The sequence below is a fragment of the Atractosteus spatula genome, chromosome 23, assembly GCF_055471065.1.
Source record: "Atractosteus spatula isolate fAtrSpa1 chromosome 23, fAtrSpa1.hap1, whole genome shotgun sequence".
In the NCBI taxonomy this organism is placed as follows: domain Eukaryota; kingdom Metazoa; phylum Chordata; class Actinopteri; order Semionotiformes; family Lepisosteidae; genus Atractosteus; species Atractosteus spatula.
Window position 1 is genome coordinate 15,216,790 of NC_142728.1, and position 17,875 is coordinate 15,234,664.

The following is a 17,875-nucleotide window of genomic DNA, read 5'->3' on the forward strand; positions in this document are numbered from 1 at the left end:
TTCCGAAGCCCTAAGATACAGTCACAGCACTGTAGGGTTACTATTTTAAATTGTTGTAGGACGTGCTGAAATGCCGTAGATATTCAATATATTAAACCTACACTAATGTTTTGCACCCTTTGCAAAAAATCCATATTAAATTTTTGCATACAACACTTGTTTTATCTATTGATGCAATATATAAAATACTTATTTTCATAAAGGTGCTTACGTACATGGAACACGTGTTTACTCCACGCTTCCTGAAATGTTTTTTTTTAAGTTTCGGGAATTGCTTTGTACTGATATTTTTTTGGAGAAAGTTTTATTTTTCTGTAAAATATTATGATAGCAACGGTGCATCGTATTATTGGCTGTGTTAAAATAATCTCCCATCACGCCCCCTCCCCCTCCCCAAAATAGAAATATCCATTTACATCGGGTAAATTATCTAGAACAAGGACAAAAAAAATTCAATGTTCAATACTGGACGGTTAGCTTTGAAAAAACACGACTCTCCAGGTCGAATGTATTGTGCGTCACAGAAGCGAAGTCGCCGGATGTTTGCGTCATTGCGGGGCAAGTTGAGCTCCGGCTGTCCATGATTTTGCGGGGCACATTTTATCAACAGGAGGGTTATGTGCAGCGTTGTAACCTGCCCGTCCTTGAAGCTTGACAGCCAGAGAGAGCCGGTCACTCCTGTACTTTGGGGGCGTTTCTGCGAAATATGCTGGGTTTTTTAGCCAGAGCGATGGTGAGTAAGCACGACACGCAAGACACGGGGGGGGGGGTTCCTTATTTTGTACATCTCCGAATGTGGATTGTGTCGCTTGAATTCATCCCAGGCGTTTTCAGCGCTAGAAAACGGGTTTATAAAGCGAAAACGAAAGGGGCGAAAAACTCAAAAAGAGCTCTTCTGTGTTTACAACGTACCTGCGGTAACGTCTCTCGCTAAAACTCGCCACTGTAAGAGGCTCGGAGCTGTGACAGACCGACTTTTCTGCGCAACTCGCAAACATGGTACATTTTGTGGTATTTAACCGAATCCTTCGCGGCTCTTGAGGCTGTAATATTCCGTAATAATTGACTAGCCCGTCGTTTTCTTTTTTCTAGGAGGGAGTTTGCCCAGTGCCTTGAACCCCATGACGGTTGCCCGCAGTTGTGTACAGTTTGAATGCTGCCCCGTGTCGCGTCGTTTTGATATCGCTGTTGCCAGCGACTGTGCATTTAATAACGTGTCGTAATCGTCGCACTGGACTGGCGGTTAACAACATGTGAAGGCTGTTTCTTAGAAGTTGTGAGGGGGGGGGGGGTCGCTTTTTATTGCGGGGTGTTATTTATGGTTCTCGTGCGGTGTGCCAGGTCCTCGGTCTCGAACCCAGCTGTGGCTCGCGCCGGTGTCGGGTGTCCTGCCCACCCGTGTGCGTGCGTGTGTGTGTGCGTGGGAGCTGTTCCGCACCTCGTCGCTAAAAGCGAGGATTCACATTGCTGGAAACTCTCTGTCCAAAGTCGAAAGGGGGCTCACGCAAGACCAGAGGGCGAGTGTTTAATGTATAATCCGGGACCAAACAGGCCGGGGCCGACGTCGGTATTTCTTCTGCGAGCGTGTGGCAAAGTCCTCTTGAAAATAAAATCCCCCCCCCCCCAGCGGTGAAACAACTCCTGTCTCCCTGGAGCACCCCCCCCTGCGATGGGCATTTTTTTCTTAACAAACTGCATAGAAGAACCGGGATTCTAACCGGGAGGGGGGGGAGGGTCTCGCCTCTGGGTGGGGAAACTGGACTTTCACCCCCAGAACTTGGTTTTTAGAAATGTATAATGTTAGGGTGGGCGGCTGCGTCAGCATGCGTAGGCTGCAAAGGAACAAGTAATAGGTTTATTCCATGCTGAAAAAAAGAAGAAAGAGAACACAACGTTTCGGCCGTGGAGCCTTCTTCAGGTTGCTCACACCTCACACCTGAAGAAGGCTCCACGGCTGAAACGTTGTGTTCTCTTTCTTCTTTTTTTTCAGCAGGGAATAAACCTATTACTTGTTCCTTTGCATGTATAATGTTAGCATGCCCAGAGGGGTTGGGCAGCCGGTTGACCTTTGACCCCCCCCTAGAGGGGGTGTTTTTCTCCTCACAGAGGAGGTTTTGGTTCCTCTCCTCCGTTGTCTTCTGGCCTTTTCTCTTTCTGTATTGTAACATCATGTACTGTCACACGGCTTTGTTAAGCGCCTTGGGGGCCACCTTGTTGTGAAAGGCGCTATATAAAAATAAATTGGATTGAATCTAATGGAATGTTTGCAGGCTAAGCAGGCCGCGCGGAAGCCCGCGGCCCTGGTGCGTCCCGTGTCGGTGACCCGGATCCCCGGCCGGTACCTGGCGCACCAGGAGGGGCTCCCCAAGCTGCCAGTGCCACCCCTGCGGCAGACCCTGGAGCGCTACCTGCTGGCCCTGCGGCCCGTCGTGAGCGGCGAGGAGCTGGAGCACACCCGCGGCCTGGTCGAGGAGTTCCAGCGGCCCGGGGGCGTGGGCGAGAGGCTGCAGAGGGGCCTGGAGCGCCGCGCCCGCAAGATGGAGAACTGGGTCAGTGCAGCTGGACGTCCTGCGCAGGCCTCAGCGCATTGCCTGCTGTCCTCCTGTCTTCCTTCGTTTTAGGCGGGTGAAGTTCAGGCGTTCGATAAGTCGCAAGTTTAATAACTAACGCTAAACTGTTGGCCTCCGTTTCCTCCTCCTTCCAGAGACGCGCTGCCTGGGTTGAGGGTTTCCTTGAATTGTCTGTCAGTGCGAGCGTCAGTGCGTGCATGTGTGCGCGCGCGTCAATGTGTGCGTCTGTATGTACATGTGTGCTCGTCAGTGTGCGCTTCTGTATGTACATGTGTGTCTGCCCTGTGATGGACCAGTCCAGGGTGTAGTCCTGTCTCCTGCCCCCTAAGCTGTGCCAACGCTCACCAGGAATAATCGGCTTTCTGGTCATTTATGATAACGAATGGACGGATGTAGAGGGATTTCAGGCTTCCCTGCCGAACAGTAACATGATGCAGGTTTTCAGATCTTGCACAGCACATATAGTTTTTGTGTTGTAGCAGATATCTTTGGATGAATGAAATTAAAAAAGCCTCCTGGCTCAGCTTTTTTTTCTTTATTTAGTTTTAATTGGAGGTGAAGGACTCTAAGACATCAGGGCTTATAAGTAGCACATCCTCGGGGACTGCAGGGTCAGTCGCTTTCGTGTTTTCTGCTTCTGTCACCGTGCACATCCCTTCGGCGCTCCGGTCTGTTCTCTGGCAGTCGTAACAAGAGGAGGACATTCTACCACACGCCGGGCCAAAACCGAGATCAAGGGCGAACCGAGTTCTGGTTCTGGTCTGCCTGGACGAAAGACGAGCTGTGACTGTTTGTGAGCTGGTGTGCGGAGAGATATCGGACTGTAACTGTGCACGGGGGGCCTGTGTGTGTCTGTGTCTCTCCCTGCAGCTCTCGGACTGGTGGCTCCAGACTGCCTACCTGGAGTACCGGATGCCCGTGGTGGTCCACTCCAGCCCTGGGGTGGTCCTGCCGCGTGCAGAGTTTCACGATCGCCAGGGACAGATACGGTGAGTCCAACAGGATGCTGATTCAAAAGGGCAAGGGGGGTGGGGCGGGGTGGGGGGGGGTGTTGGGCAGACGAGCTGTTCTCTGCGGCCTTTCTCCTGTCTCTCCATCCCCCATCTTTCCAAAGTAAAATTGCAAAATGGTTTCGTCTGATATTTCTTTATCTTTCCTGGTTTCCGGTTTGCTGAAGACCTCAGTCACACGAAGAAAATCATATAGAATAAAAAGAAAAGGTCTCTGCTCTTGCTGGCTCCTGTTTTCCCAGGGGTCTCCTCACAGAGAAGGACAGTCCTTCATTCCCCAGCCTAAAAAGCAGTTTCCTAATAAGTGCTCTCGGGGCTCTTAAGAATTCCTCACGTTGAGCTAATTAGCATTATTTATCATAGTAGGAGTCTTGTCTCGTTGAGAGGCATTTCTTCTAAAGGGATCTAAAGTAAAAAAAAAAAACTGCCCTTGTTTTTAACTAATCTAGTCAAGGCCTGGTGCATAAAACTATAGGTGACTAGTTAAAATTGCTGCCTGTCTTGGTTCGACATTAGACTCTCCTCATTTCAGTCAGTTCTTTGGAGAAATTAGGACTAGGTCTGACTAGCCTCATTCCTGAGCCACCTCTCGCTTGAGCTCGGTGTTACCATGACAACCCCAGAGTGTCAGGAACCAAGCTCCTGCTATTGGGGGCACAGGAGAGGGCCAGCAGCCAGAGATCGGCAGTGAAAGGCGCTGCAAGTTTAACTTTAATGTTGGAAAACGTCGATTCTCAGCACAAAGACACGTATGCGCACATGCACACGCGCGCCGTCTTCCTCCAGTTTAGTGTCCCATTTTGATGAATGCACTTCAGCTGTTGCGTTTTTTCCCCCACATCGAATTAATTACGTTTACTTTTATTCTCTTGCCCGTGAAATGATTTCACGTTTTGCTGTTTCAGTAAAGACAGGCGTTAAGATAAACATTAGCTCACATATCACTCGCCTTTGGGGGGGAAAAGGGAGGGCATTAATAAAGCCCGTTTCTGCTTGAGGGATGGAAATTGCCTGGGTGTTGTTTGTCGTCCGCTCTGCCAGCAGTAGCCATGGAAGCTGTTTAATCAGAGCTACAGACCATGACCTTTGCACAGCCTCACCTCTCACACAGTTGACTATATTAAGCGCATGAGCTGTTCTGGGCAGCACCAGGGAAGGACCTCAGCAGAGTCTCTGGGCACAGAGAACGCTGTGTCAACAGTCCACAGAACAGATAATAACCGTGGCTTGGTGGCAAACTGGAAACGCACTCTCGGATGGATTATTGAACAAAGCCCCAGAGCGCGATCACTCATCAGCTTCTTTTCCCACTGAGCGCCAATGAAATGGAGCTGTAGTGCCTGCAGAGCAGAAAGAACAATTGAAGAATTGCATTAAAAAGCAGTTTTAGTTCGTGTTGAGAAGACAGTATATACTGTAGCATGGCCTTGCAGGACAGCCGGCTGCTGCTCAGTGTGGTTATAATGGTTGCACATTATAACCACAGTTATAACCATTATGACTGCATAGCAGTCGGACCCGTTGTAGGATTTCAGAGCAGTAGCTTCTCGAGTGGCTTGTTCCAATGAATTTGAATAGGAAGTGCAATATCTCATTTAACTTCATTTAGTTTAATTGCATTTTAGCTGGACGCACCGGTCTGGGCAAGATTGTTTTAAATAAAACGTGAAACTCTGGCGCCTGCAGTTGCTTTCTGTCGGCTCAGAAAACTGGAAAGGGTTATCAGGCCTAACTGTCCTCTTCTTTTAAACCCCTTTTCTGCAGGTTTGCTGCCAAACTGATTGCGGGGGTTTTGGATTTCAAAACCATGATCGACAAGTGAGTGCCCCCAATTCTCATCTCCCTTTGCAAGTGGCAGAACAGATTCCCCCTTTTTTTTTTTGCACCAAAAAGGGGTCCCGCCAGCACTAGGTCATTTTGTGTTGTGGTAGTAAGTGTACCCCCATATTTAAATTGTTTCCTTGGGGAAGGCAGGTTTGCCTGCGTTAACTTGCGTGGAGGGATGGACTCCTCTGTTTCTTAACTCTTACCTGTGTTCTCAGTGTTCATGCTTCACACTTGTTTGCTGGTCATCATGTATTGAAACATTTGGGGGGCTCACTGTGGGAGCCCCCTACACCAGTGGCACTCCCCCCTGTCTCGGGTGTCCTCCTGGATGTCTTGTTCTGTTTGTGGGGAGGGGAGGCTGGGTCAGGTACTGGGAAAGCCACTGTGATCCAGCTCTCCCCTTCTCCGGCCTGAGATCCAGGTTCCGCGGTCAGCGCTGACCCGTTCACCTGTGTTTCAGTGAGACCCTGCCCGTGGAGTACCTCGGCGGGAAGCCGCTCTGCATGAACCAGTACTACCAGGTCCTGTCCTCCTGCCGCATCCCCGATCCCAAGAGAGACTCCGTGGTCAACTACGCGCGCAGCAAGAAGCCCCCCACCCACATCACTGTTGTGCACAACTTCCAGGTACCTCCCGCGGACTCTGCTTTCCGGCCTTCCTGTCTCCACTCCTTGGGGACTGCGCCTTCCTGAGTCTTCCTGGACCCCTCCTTCCTGACCGTGCTCCTGGTAGACTCTGCCTTCTTGTCATCACCGCTCTCAGACCCCGCCCCTTAATAGATCTTGTCTTCCTGTCCCCTCCCCTGGTAGGCTCCACCCTCCTGTCCCCTCCCCTGATAGACTCTCCCCCTGTGCCCTCCCCTCATAGACTCTGCTTTAGTGTGCCCACCCCCCGTAGGCTCCGCCCTCCTGTGCCCCCTCTCGTAGGCTCCGCCCTCCTGTCCCTGCCCCTGGTAGACCCCGCCTTCCCGCCCAATCCCCTCGTAGACTCCGCCTTCCTGTCCCTGCCCCTGGTAGACCCCGCCTTCCCGCCCAATCCCCTCGTAGACTGTCCCTGTCTTCCTGTCCCCGCCCCTCAGGGGGACACATTTTTCCAGCTTGACCGGCTTCAGTGAAATTGTGCTGACTCGCACAGCAGGTTTTTGCATTTTCAGTGATCTAGCTTTCTGGCCTTTATCAGCCTTATGAGTCCGTCCTCCCTACTTTCTATCTATCCATCCATCTACCTGCCTGTCTCTCCACGTGTCCATCTACACACCTGTCAGCATCTGTCTGCCTGCCTTCCTGTGCGCGTCTCCGCCTGTCCCAGTCTGTGCTGGCCTGATCCTCCTTTTCCTGCTCCGTAGTTCTTCGTCCTGGACGTTTACAACAGCGACGGCTCACCCCTGACGGTCGACCAGATTTACATCCAGCTGGAGAAGATCTGGAACTCGTCCCTGCAGACCAACAAGGAGCCGATCGGGATCCTCACCTCCCAGCACCGCAACACCTGGGGGAAAGCCTACAACAACCTCATCAAGGGTGAGGGTGTCAGTCCCACGTGTCTGCGCTGACAGGCCTGTGGACACGCGCACTGACACACATGACAAGGCCTCTGCAGTTCTTGCCATTGATATGCGGGATCGATTCAGTTCAGTTCACCTGTCAAAATCTTATTTGCATATCCGCTCCAATACCAAGGCATGAAGGAAAAGCCAACCCATAAACAGAACAGCAGCAGTAGCAACGAGAAGTTAAATAACATACGACTTTTAAAAAGCAAGTCAGCACATGCAATGTGAGTGTGATCCTACTTGACTACATCAATTAGAAAATATCATGGAAAAAATGGACATTTTGTAGAACCTAGCTGTTCTTCCTGTATCCGTGTGGATTTCCTCTGGGTGCTCTGCTTTCCTCCCACAGTCCAAGGACACGCTGGTCGATTCATTGGCTGCTGGGAAAACTGGCCCTAGAGTGAGTGTGTGTGTCCTGTGATGGACTGGCGTCCTGCCCAGGGCGTACCCTGCCTTGCGCCCATTGCTTGCTGGGATAGACTCCAGCCGCCCCGCTTGGAAGAAGTGGTCGGACAATAGATGGGTGGAAAACCTAGCTGTCCGGCCTGTGATCCTGTGATGGAGTTCAGCGATAGTGGCCTGTGTCGTTCTGTGTTGCAGGTGCACATTCTGCAGGTGTATCGGTCTAATATGTGCTTCATTGTAGGTCAGTGCTGAGGGTGGACAGTGCTGAACTGTGTCGGAGCTCTGTTTCAGGAGTGTTGCCGGCAGTTTCCGTTGAGACCATGCAGCAGGGATAGAGTCTTTGTGCTTCTCTCCCATCCCCCCCCTCCCCCCCGGCCTTGCAGACAAGACGAACAAGGAGTCGGTGCGCGCCATTCAGAAGAGCATCTTCACGGTGTGCCTGGACGCGCCCAAGCCCCGCGTGTCCGACGAGCTGTACCGCAGCCGTGTGGGCGCCCAGATGCTGCACGGCGGGGGCAGCCGCTGGAACAGCGGCAACCGCTGGTTCGACAAGACCCTGCAGGTGAGAGACCCTGAGGGCCGTGGTCACGGCGCCCAGGGCGAGAGGGCGGGCGGTTGAGCTCCTCTGGCTTGCTTGATTGCCAGCGTACTGGTGCCTTTCATTAAAGGATCTCGGGGTATCATCCCTCAGCAGCATAGCTGGGCAGCTTGTTCCAGACACCCGCCACCCTTTGTGTAAAGAAGTGTTTCTCCGCGTGTCCGTCTGTGTGCCTGTCAGCCTCTCTGACTGCCTTCCTATCAAATGTGCTTCTGTCCAACCTGGGTTTCTCAGTCGATTTGGACGATGGAGGAAAAAAAAGCTTCTAAGAGTATAATTCCCCGTCTTGAAAAGTCCTGTTCCTGGTCTTATCAGTGAAATCAAAGCTGGTTTCAGGTGGTATTAAAACAAGTGTAAGTCCTTGGCGGGAGTAGGCTTGGGGTTACAAAATGCTTTACTTAAGATTGAAGTTGGACTGCACCTTCTTTGAGTTTGTGCTGTGTACCTTGTACCTTGTCCATACCAGTGCAAAATTTTTTTAAAATCTTGCTACTCTAACAGACTGCTTTCGTCTAGCGCTTTACCTGTGGTTCAAAAAGTACAGTATTACTTTACAGTATTAAAAGTATTCTTGCTTTCAATGTTTTTGTGTGTGTGTAACCATGAACAGGGAGGCAGATTCGAGGAGGAATGAGAACCAGAATCTTTTGAAATTTGAGTGTCCACAACTGAGAAGGAGAAATTCAACATCAAGAGTGGTTACAAGGGATGTTAAAATGGCATTTTAGGGGTTTAAACAGCCCTGTGGTGTAGAGAGTATTTACAGTGCTCCTCATGCTGTTCCAGCTCTGTCTTCTCATTGGTACTTCTGGCGTGTTCAGAGCCGTATTGCTCCTGTGTTGGTGTCTTAATGGAGTTCCTGACCAGCATGCCTTGTTCCGGCTCTCTGCAGTTTATCATTGGAGAAGACGGGTCATGCGGTCTGATTTATGAGCACGCCCCCGCAGAAGGCCCGCCCATCGTGTCCCTGGTGGACCACGTGGTGGAGTACACGTGAGTGAGACCCCCGCTCTTGCCGCTGATCTCCGGCACCCCCTCTGCGGCGTCGGCGGGTTTCTGGGCTCTCCGTTAGGCGCGGTGACGACTACTCGTCCCGGCGCGATAGTAGAAAATAAAAATATCTTCCTCCCCCTTGTGATGAAGACAAATGACAAATCCAGTGTTCTGAGTCACAGCGTAGTCCTGCATTGTGTCGTAAGAATCCGGAACAGAGTCCGGGTCGCCATAGCCTTTCCCAGGAATTAGATAATAGAGGGATGAGTCAAGCAGTCCAAATTAGTAGGACATATAACTGCGATTGTTTTAACTGTGCTGTGTTTGTCCAGTGTAATAGCTCCACTGTAACAGCTTGTAGAATGGCCCTGAATTCACCGAGTTTAAATGCTGCAAAAATATTTGTTCCTGCTCCGTGCAGGCTGCTCTGCGGGACAGAAGGAGCTCTCCGCAGTCATGCACAAGAGTTTGCTCTGCCAGTTGATAAGATACAAGCTATTTAATCGGGTACAGTTGAGGGCTGTGGTTCATAATTGATCAAGCAAAGCTTAGTGTCGGCACAGATTTAACTAATTACAGATATTTAGTAATCAGATCTCAAGTCACGTCAGTTATTAATGCAATTTTGTTTCACTAAAACCTTAGTAACCACCTTAGTTGATCAAGCCCGGGAAAAACATTAACATTTCAATATGTCTAACCACAATACAAACACTTAGTGCCAAGCTTATTTCTTCCATGTATTGTATTTCAGAACTTGCACGTTTTAAGATTTTCCGGAAGACGACGCGCTTGTTCTCTCCCCGTGTCTTCCCTGCAGGAAGAGATCGGAGATGGTGCGGTCTCCCATGATTCCCCTGCCCGTGCCGCAGAAACTGCGCTTCAACATCACGCCGGAGATCAAGAAGGACATCGAGAAGGCCAAGCAGAACCTCAACATGTGAGTGGGCACCTGTGTTCCTTTCGCACAACCTGTAAATTGCACTTGTGTAATTGATTGTATCCTAAATGTTTTTTTTTTTCTTTTCGTTGATCTAATCCCTATAAATTCCTGTCCCTCTACTCTTCTACCCCTCTTAACGAGCTCGCGGACAAAGCATTTCATTGCAGACGACACTGCTGCGTGCTGTACTGTTCGTGCATTGATAAATACACCTTGATTGATTGATTGATTGATTGTGTGTCCTCTGTACAGCACCCTCGGGGTTGAAATGAATTCCCAGGCCTGGCTGGCCTGGATCAGCCTGCTCAAGGGATCAGGTCTTCAACCCCGACAACCAATAACAGCACACTTACTCAAAGCATCAAAAAGTATGAATTAATGCACAAGACTGCAGACTTGGCCAGGGAACCCATTTCAGTTTGAACCAGGCCTTCGTTAGCAGAGAGGGCACGCATTCACGCCTGCCTTACATATGAGCCTCATGCTCCTGCTGATGAGCTGACTCTGAGTTCTGTAAGAGACTCGGGCAACACCCCCACAGATCTCGGGGTGTAGGGTCTTATAGGTCTTCCCGCGAGGCTGAGGTGGGATTCACTCCCTGCGCTCGTGTGTCGCGCTGCTGTCGCCCCCAGCATGGTGCAGGACCTGGACGTGAAAGTCAACGTCTTCTCTCACTTCGGGAAGAACTTCCCCAAGTCGCACAAGATGAGCCCCGACGCTTTCATTCAGATGGCTCTGCAGCTGGCTTACTACAGGTAACCCCCCGACTACAGTTAACCCCTGACCTACAGCTCACCCCCCAATAACAGCTCACCCACCGACTACAGGTAACCACCCGACTACAGCAAACACCCCGAATACAGTTAACCCCTGACCTACAGCTCACCCCCCAATAACAGCTCACCCCCTGACTACAGGTAACCCCCCGACTACAGCAAACACCCCGAATACAGTTAACCCCTGACCTACAGCTCACCCCCCAGATTACAGCTCACCCCCTGACTACAGGTAACCCCCCGACTACAGCAAACACCCCAAATACAGTTAACCCCTGACCTACAGCTCACCCCCCAGATTACAGCTCACCCCCCGACTACAGGTAACCCCCCGACTACAGCAAACACCCCGAATACAGTTAACCCCTGACCTACAGCTCACCCCCCCAGATTACAGCTCACCCCCCGACTACAGCAAACACCCCGAATACAGTTAACCCCTGACCTACAGCTCACCCCCCAATAACAGCTCACCCACCGACTACAGGTAACCCCCCGACTACAGCAAACACCCCGAATACAGTTAACCCCTGACCTACAGCTCACCCCCCAATAACAGCTCACCCACCGACTACAGCAAACACCCCGAATACAGTTAACCCCTGACCTACAGCTCACCCCCCAATAACAGCTCACCCACCGACTACAGCAAACACCCCGAATACAGTTAACCCCTGACCTACAGCTCACCCCCCAATAATAGCTCACCCACCGACTACAGGTAACCCTCTGTTTACAGGGGACGTTTCTGAGCTCACGGATGAGCAGTGGGCAGGTTAGAGGAGCTTGTGTGTCTCTCCTCCTTCTCCCTGCAGTTCCGGTTCCCGTGATTAAGGATTCAGAGAAACAATGTCTGATTGCCCATTTCATCAATATAAAAGAACCGCCCGCTCTCCTCTCTCTCCCTGCATTTCTCTGATTCGCTCTTTCTCCCTCTCTCCCCCCTCTGACCTGTGTTGCTGTGCCTCGCTTCCCCCAAGAACGTACCACCGATGCTGTTCCACCTACGAGAGTGCTTCCCTGCGGGTGTTCCGCCTGGGCCGCACGGACACCATCCGCTCCACGTCCATCGACTCCCTGAACTTCGTGCAGGCCATGGACGACCCCGGCCAGCAGGTCAGTGAGCCTGCAGCACCCCTGAACATCGGCCTTCCGGTCATCGCAGAGGGCTTTCGCTGTCCTGCGTCGGTATCCTCTCCTGTCCTGTGGAATATGTCCACTGGGTGAAAAGAGATGTGAGAATCTAGGTTACAACCCAGAGGAGACCTGTGGCCCTTTGTAGTTTGTGTGGCTGCTAGTATTTTATTAACCTAAGGATGTCATCCAGTTCAAGACTTGAAAGAAACCAGGGAATCAGCTATCAGTGTCGACAATTCTTGTTCCACACCCCCACAACCCTTTACGTAAAGAATCACCTCCAGTCCCCAGCCTTAAATGCCCTTCCTAATGGCTTCCCCTTGTGCCCTCTGCTCCTTTTTCTTCAGTGTGGATCCTGCCAATTTCCGGAGGTTATCGGTGATTTTTTTTTTCCCCCCACGTGCTCACGAATGCACTGATCTGTCTTGATAATCCGTCAATAAAATTGGGCGTCTGTCTGTGTGAGTTTTGGGACTGAATCAACGTTTTGAAAACCCACAGTGACTTTCACAAAAGCTACACCTTGCAGGACGAATTGACAACCTAACCGTTATCTAGAGCGTCCAGTATTAGGTTATTAATTTCCAAGTACCACAGACCTGCCCTTTAAAGCTTATGAAACACCTGTAAAGCAATGACTCCATTCTGATTCAAAGGGGCAATCGGCACTGCCTGAGCCCTGTTCTCATTCTACAAACCGTTACGCACTGTGCTCTGTGACTTGACACCGTCCGCAGCTGTTATTCCCATGCTGTGATCCCTTTGCTTCGACATACCTGAACCTCAGACACTCCCAGAAATCCTTATTTTTTTTGTCATTGTTCCCGGTGTCTTTCTGTGCGCAGAAGCAGGAGAAGGTCGCGCTGCTGGACAAAGCGGTCAAGGCCCACAGAGCCTACACGGACATGGTAGGTGTGCTGGGGCAGCAGGGCCTTTTGGGGTTCAAGTCTTTGCAGGGTCCGCGGGGTGGGCAGCTTTCACTTTTAGAGAGTCATGTCACGTCATTTGCCAAACCGCTCTATAGCGTACGGTGTCGCGGGAAGCCGGAGCCTACCAGGCAAGCAACGAGCCCAAGGCAGGCTACACCCTGGACAGGACGCCAGTCCATCGCAGGGCCAGTGCAAGCCGATCATACATGGGGACAATTTGGAGGCCACAGTAAAGGCCGAGGGGGGAAGTGTGGCCCGGACACCGGGATAACTCCCTACTCTTCTCGAGAAACGCCCAGGGATCTTTAATGACCACCGAGAGTCAGGACCTCCGTTTAACGTCTCATCCAAAGACGGTGCCCACTACAGTACAGTGTCCCCGCCACTATACCAGGGAATTAGGACCCACACAGACCACAGGGTGGGCACCCCCTGCTGGCCCCACTAACACCACTTCGAGCAGCAAGCATAGCTTCCCAGGAGTCTCCCACCCAGGTACTGGCCAGGCTCAGCCCTGCTGAGCTCCAGTGGGGCGGCCAGTTGAGAGCCGCAGGGTGATCTGGCTGCTGGCCGCTCCCCAGTGCCTGATCCAAAACGGGCATCGCCGCGTCGTCCGGCCTGCTCCGGCCCGCCGCCGGACAGGCGTGAGGGATCGCAGGGAGCACTCTCTCAGGGCCGCCACGGTTCTCCCTCTCTCTTGTCCGCAGGCCATCCACGGCCAGGCCATCGACCGGCACCTGCTCGGGCTGCGGCTGCAGAGCATCGAGGACCTGACCAGCATGCCGGAGATCTTCATGGACACCTCCTACGCCGTCGCCCTGCACTTCAACCTCTCCACTAGCCAGGTACGGCTGACCGGGGGGGGTCCGTGTTTTCAGAGCGCCGCCTGCGTGGTGTGGGTGGAGCCGTGCCTGGCCAGCAGGATGCCAGAGCTGGGAGAGACTGAGGTAGAGGAGTTTGCTGCCGCATGTGCGCGTGCGCTCGGATTCTTATTGGCGCCCATCTCTCAGGACGTGCAACAGCACGACAGACAACGCCACACAATGTAGACAGCACGTTGCCAAACGGCACATAATAAATAGTAAGAACAAGATCAATAGATACATGGTAGAGAACAATATGTGGTAGTAAGAGAGAACTTGCTAGGCCAAGTCAAAGTGCACAGTGCAGACGTGCATTCTGAGTCCTGAGGCATTGCACAGTTAGCTGTTTAGACTTGGAGATCTCCCAGCCGCAGTTCCAAAGTTGTTTTCGATCCATTACTAAAAAACCAGTTGCATTAGTAGAAATACCCTGATGTATTTTCACGCTCTTTTGCACGTTTTGGCATTTGTGAATATTCAGACAGGCCCGTCTCGCTTTCCTGCTAAAGAGACAGATAGAGATCACTTTATCAGCCCTATACAGTTTCTTGCATTAGGAATTTGCCTTTTCGCAGACCCCAGCTTGCTCTCCATGAGACACACAGACAGGGAGAGAAGCTGGGGGTCAGAGCGCAGGGTCGGCCATTTATACGGCGCCCCTGGAGCAGCTGGAGTGAAGGGCCTTGCTCAGGTGCCCAATGGAGTAGGATTCCTCTGCCGCCCGCGGGATACGAACCGGCAACCTCCCAGCCACAGGCGCAGATCCTGAGCCACAGAGCCAGAAAGCAGCAGTGAACAGGAGGCCAGGGCGCGGTGCTCTCTGTCCGCTCGCCCTGCTTTGTCCACTAGGGGGAGCACATAACAAAAACCGCAAGTCACCGGAGCGCTTTTATCTCTGCCAAGGTGCCAGCCAAGACGGACTGCGTGATGTGCTTCGGACCAGTGGTCCCGGACGGCTACGGCGTCTGCTACAACCCGATGGACGACCACATCAACTTCGCCGTCTCCGCCTTCAACAGCTGCGCCGAGACCAACGCGGCCCGGCTCTCCCAGTCGCTGGAGGAGGCCCTGCTGGACATGCGGGCCCTGCTGGAGCAGGCGCCCAGGGCCAAGCTGTGAAGCCGCTGCGCTGGCTGCGCCGTCTGCGTCGGCTGCGCTAGCTGCATCAGCTGCACCAGCTGCGAGCCGACGTCCTCCCAGTGCAGAAACACGGGCAGGGGGCGCTCCGATCAGAACTGTACGGCTTCCCGTTGGACACAGCAAACCTCTGGCACAGGAACCGAAGTGCAGAGGACACCTCTACTCCAGAAACCCTCCCTCCCCCCCCCCAACCTTGTGTGTCTGAGACGTAGGGGGAGAATGAAGACTTGTGATGAGAAAACTCTGCAGAGAAAACAGAGAAGCCCAGCATGGTAGACAAGCAAAGATTCCTGCGATACAGAGGAACCGCTGGAGTACAAGATGGATAATTGCTGGAATGCACAAAAGCTTGACTAGCCCGCTACATTTTGGGGGAGCTCAGCTGCGCCCCCCTGTGTCATGCCTGGTGCAAATGCACGTACCCCTTTACTTGGTGGGTGCCGATGGCAGAAGAGATACGGGGGGCATTTTTCCAGTTCCCTTAAAAGAGACGATTCACTTTTTCCCCCCGCTTTATCAGGCAATGTCTGTTAAATGGGTTGACCGAGCGTCATTTTGCTGTTGTGCCTTCTGATTTAATTTGTTCTCCTTGACTTCCCCCCCTACGGGGTAAATTTGGGGAGAGAGGGGTATGCCGCGTCACAGTGGAGGTGCAGGACTGCCGCGGGGACTGGTGCTCCTTTCTTGTTTGCGTGCTCACGAGCCGACAGCCGGAGAAAGAGGGACTGTGTGGACTTCCTGCTATCCCAGCATTCCCTGTCCGCTTCCTGTGCTCGTCCACCTGAGCAAGGAGGCGGGGGGGGCGGCTTTCCCAGGGGTGATTCTGGATTGATTTGGGGCGGACCAGTTTGGGGGTGAAAACTGTTATCCACCGTCTCAGCACCCACCTGGTAAAAAGCTTCTACTGCAAAATATTTTAAAGAAATTTATTTCCGTAATAGGCTTCCTTTCAGACTGTAAAAAGGCCACTCTAGTATATTTTTGCAATGCAATTAAAATTCCACAGAGGCCATTGGGATTGGGAATTCTTGGGATATAAGTATTAAGAAACGCTTCATGACAACCGTGTCCGCTGGCGATCATTACATAAACGACACTGCTATCAGCGTCGTCATGATTTGCACGTGACTGTGGTACCAGCCTTTCACACTGATTTTTAGCCCTTTAACACTAGGCGGTGCAGGCAGAAATCTCTCCCCAGCACTCTGCCAGCTCGTGGGACGTGCGCGCTTACAGATGGTTCACCTGCAGTGCAGCCCACTTTCAAGGCTGGACAGCTGTAATTGTTGAGATCGTTTGATATGGTAACATGGAGTCCTTTTGTATCTGATCAGTATTAATACACTAAAATTCAAAGTCTTTTGCTTCTGTTTACAGTGCAGTTGGTAGTGAGAGACGTTTCACAGGGGGTTGCAAGACTTTTTGGCAGCCACAGGAAAATTTCAGATTTACAGCTGTTCAGTGCTGCCTACTGAGGCTCATTGAGTGTGCGCGGCTTACTGCAGTGTAAGACTACAGCACTGATGCTTTCCGCCTGTTTTCTGTCTATTCATTTTGAATTGAAAATATAAATATAGTAAGTTATATAGTAAGGTACTATGAAGGATGCTGGTGCTTCTGCATTCTTTCTGACAATGCACAGGAATACACAGGAAATGAAACATTAAAGCGCTCTCTGCCATTACTGATGTTGTTCCATGTTCAAGATGAGTGTTCTTTAGTGTTTATTCACACTTTGGTTTTTGTGCACTACAACAGCAGCTCAAGGTTGACAAGTGCAGGTTGACAAGTACTTCCTAGCAGAGAGCTGGCTGGCCCGGGTCCCAGAGGGCCGCACTCCAGTGGGCCTCGCAGGTCACCCCGAGATCCGTGATTTGTAGAGAGCCGGAGCGCCTGTGAGCTCTGATCAGTTTAGCCCGTTACCTGGCTCGGTTACCTCAGCACTGGCCCGCTGTAGCATTTGGCAGCCCGGCGGGGCTGTTGGCTTTTCCCTGTCGAGACGTCTCTGAGCTGCTTCATCAAACAAAGCACCTGCTTCAGGAGCCTAGATGAATGTGGACCAAGACCTTCAAAATCTTCTGGATCAGGGGCTCCCCAGGACTGGCATTGGGGACCCCCGGTCTATAGCTCCCACGTGTGTTTGACCCAGAGGAAAGAAGCTGATCGCAATCCTGAGCCCTGGTCACCCCAGAACTACCCGGCTTCAGTTCCAGAGCTCGGAGTTAATTAAGGTTACAGACGGAGACGGCAGAGCGCAAGATCCCCAAGACTGTATATACAGCATGCGCTGTCCCCGGGCTGTCCCATAACCTGCAGGGAGGCAGCAGGGCAGTTTAATGACCCCATCGGTTTGAGCCTGATCTCGGGTGTCGTCTGCACTGTGCCCAGGCTGCCTGAGCCACCACCTCCAAGTGTGTTTCTGAGGGCAACCTGAAATCTGTGACCGAGCAGAGACCAGCCTTTCAAAGGGTCAGATTCCAGAGTCTGGGGGTTCTGGCGGCTGCTGGGTTGTGTTCCACCCTGCTTCTCGGTCACACGGCGGATATAATCAAATGATGAGCTGCGGAACTGTAACAATTTGAACTAGGCTGCAAGGTGACATACAGGTAACTGTGGCTTTAATGAAGTGAGTGCCTTTCGATGTCCAGAGCTGGAGTTAGTGTCTCCATTTTCGGTTCACTGGAAAGGGTTGTGAAGCCCTGGCTAATTTTCCTGACGCACTGAACTGTGTCCATCCAGCTGATGCCTGCATTTACATTCTCACACTTCAGAGCTGTTTTAATTTAGAAGAAAAAACACGTTTGGTTTGTTTTCTGGCTTTCCTGTGTATTCACGTTTTAAGGGTGTGTTAATAGCGGAGGTATTTTTACTACTATGTTGCAAATGAGATTTTCAGGAGCTCCTGCGGGTTTCCTCTGTGCCTTGTGACTGTACTGTCAGTGCAGTATGAGTTCAAGTCTGTTAATGCACATCAATAAAATTAGAGTTTATAAACCTGCTCGCCGGAGAATTCTTCTGTAAGTTTTCGATACGGATTCAAAAGTAAAAAGAAATGGTTTTCAAGCGAGAAACTTGAAACCGTGTGAGAAATAAGAACACACTGTACAGCCCAGGGCTGAGGATAAAATA

The 17,875-nt window shown here is 51.6% G+C and overlaps 1 protein-coding gene across 2 annotated transcripts; it reads left to right on the top strand.

Moving 5' to 3' along the window:
• The first annotated feature begins 625 nt into the window (after nt 1-625).
• crata (carnitine O-acetyltransferase a) lies at nt 626-17,740 on the top strand. Of its 2 annotated transcripts, none has more exons than XM_088940604.1 (14): nt 626-733; nt 2,271-2,549; nt 3,441-3,559; nt 5,345-5,398; nt 5,868-6,033; nt 6,753-6,927; nt 7,751-7,929; nt 8,858-8,958; nt 9,779-9,898; nt 10,534-10,656; nt 11,658-11,793; nt 12,660-12,722; nt 13,451-13,588; nt 14,510-17,740. In XM_088940604.1, the coding sequence occupies exons 1-14, from the start codon at nt 707-709 to the stop codon at nt 14,723-14,725; spliced, it is 1,896 nt and encodes a 631-aa protein (XP_088796730.1). In that variant the 5' UTR covers nt 626-706; the 3' UTR covers nt 14,726-17,740. The 2 variants fall into 2 exon arrangements, with proteins under 2 accessions (XP_088796730.1, XP_088796731.1); XM_088940605.1 differs by having other exon boundaries at nt 725-999.
• Nucleotides 17,741-17,875: the final 135 nt, after the last annotated feature.

What these genes read in the sequence shown, in the direction of transcription:
- crata (XM_088940604.1), top strand. Translation starts at nt 707, where the DNA reads ATGCTGGGTTTTTTAGCCAGAGCGATG. An exon ending in GGTTCGACAAGACCCTGCAG is followed by an intron (nt 7,930 to 8,857) that starts GTGAGAGACCCT and finishes GGCTCTCTGCAG; the next exon opens with TTTATCATTGGAGAAGACGG. An exon ending in GCCAAGCAGAACCTCAACAT is followed by an intron (nt 9,899 to 10,533) that starts GTGAGTGGGCAC and finishes TGTCGCCCCCAG; the next exon opens with CATGGTGCAGGACCTGGACG.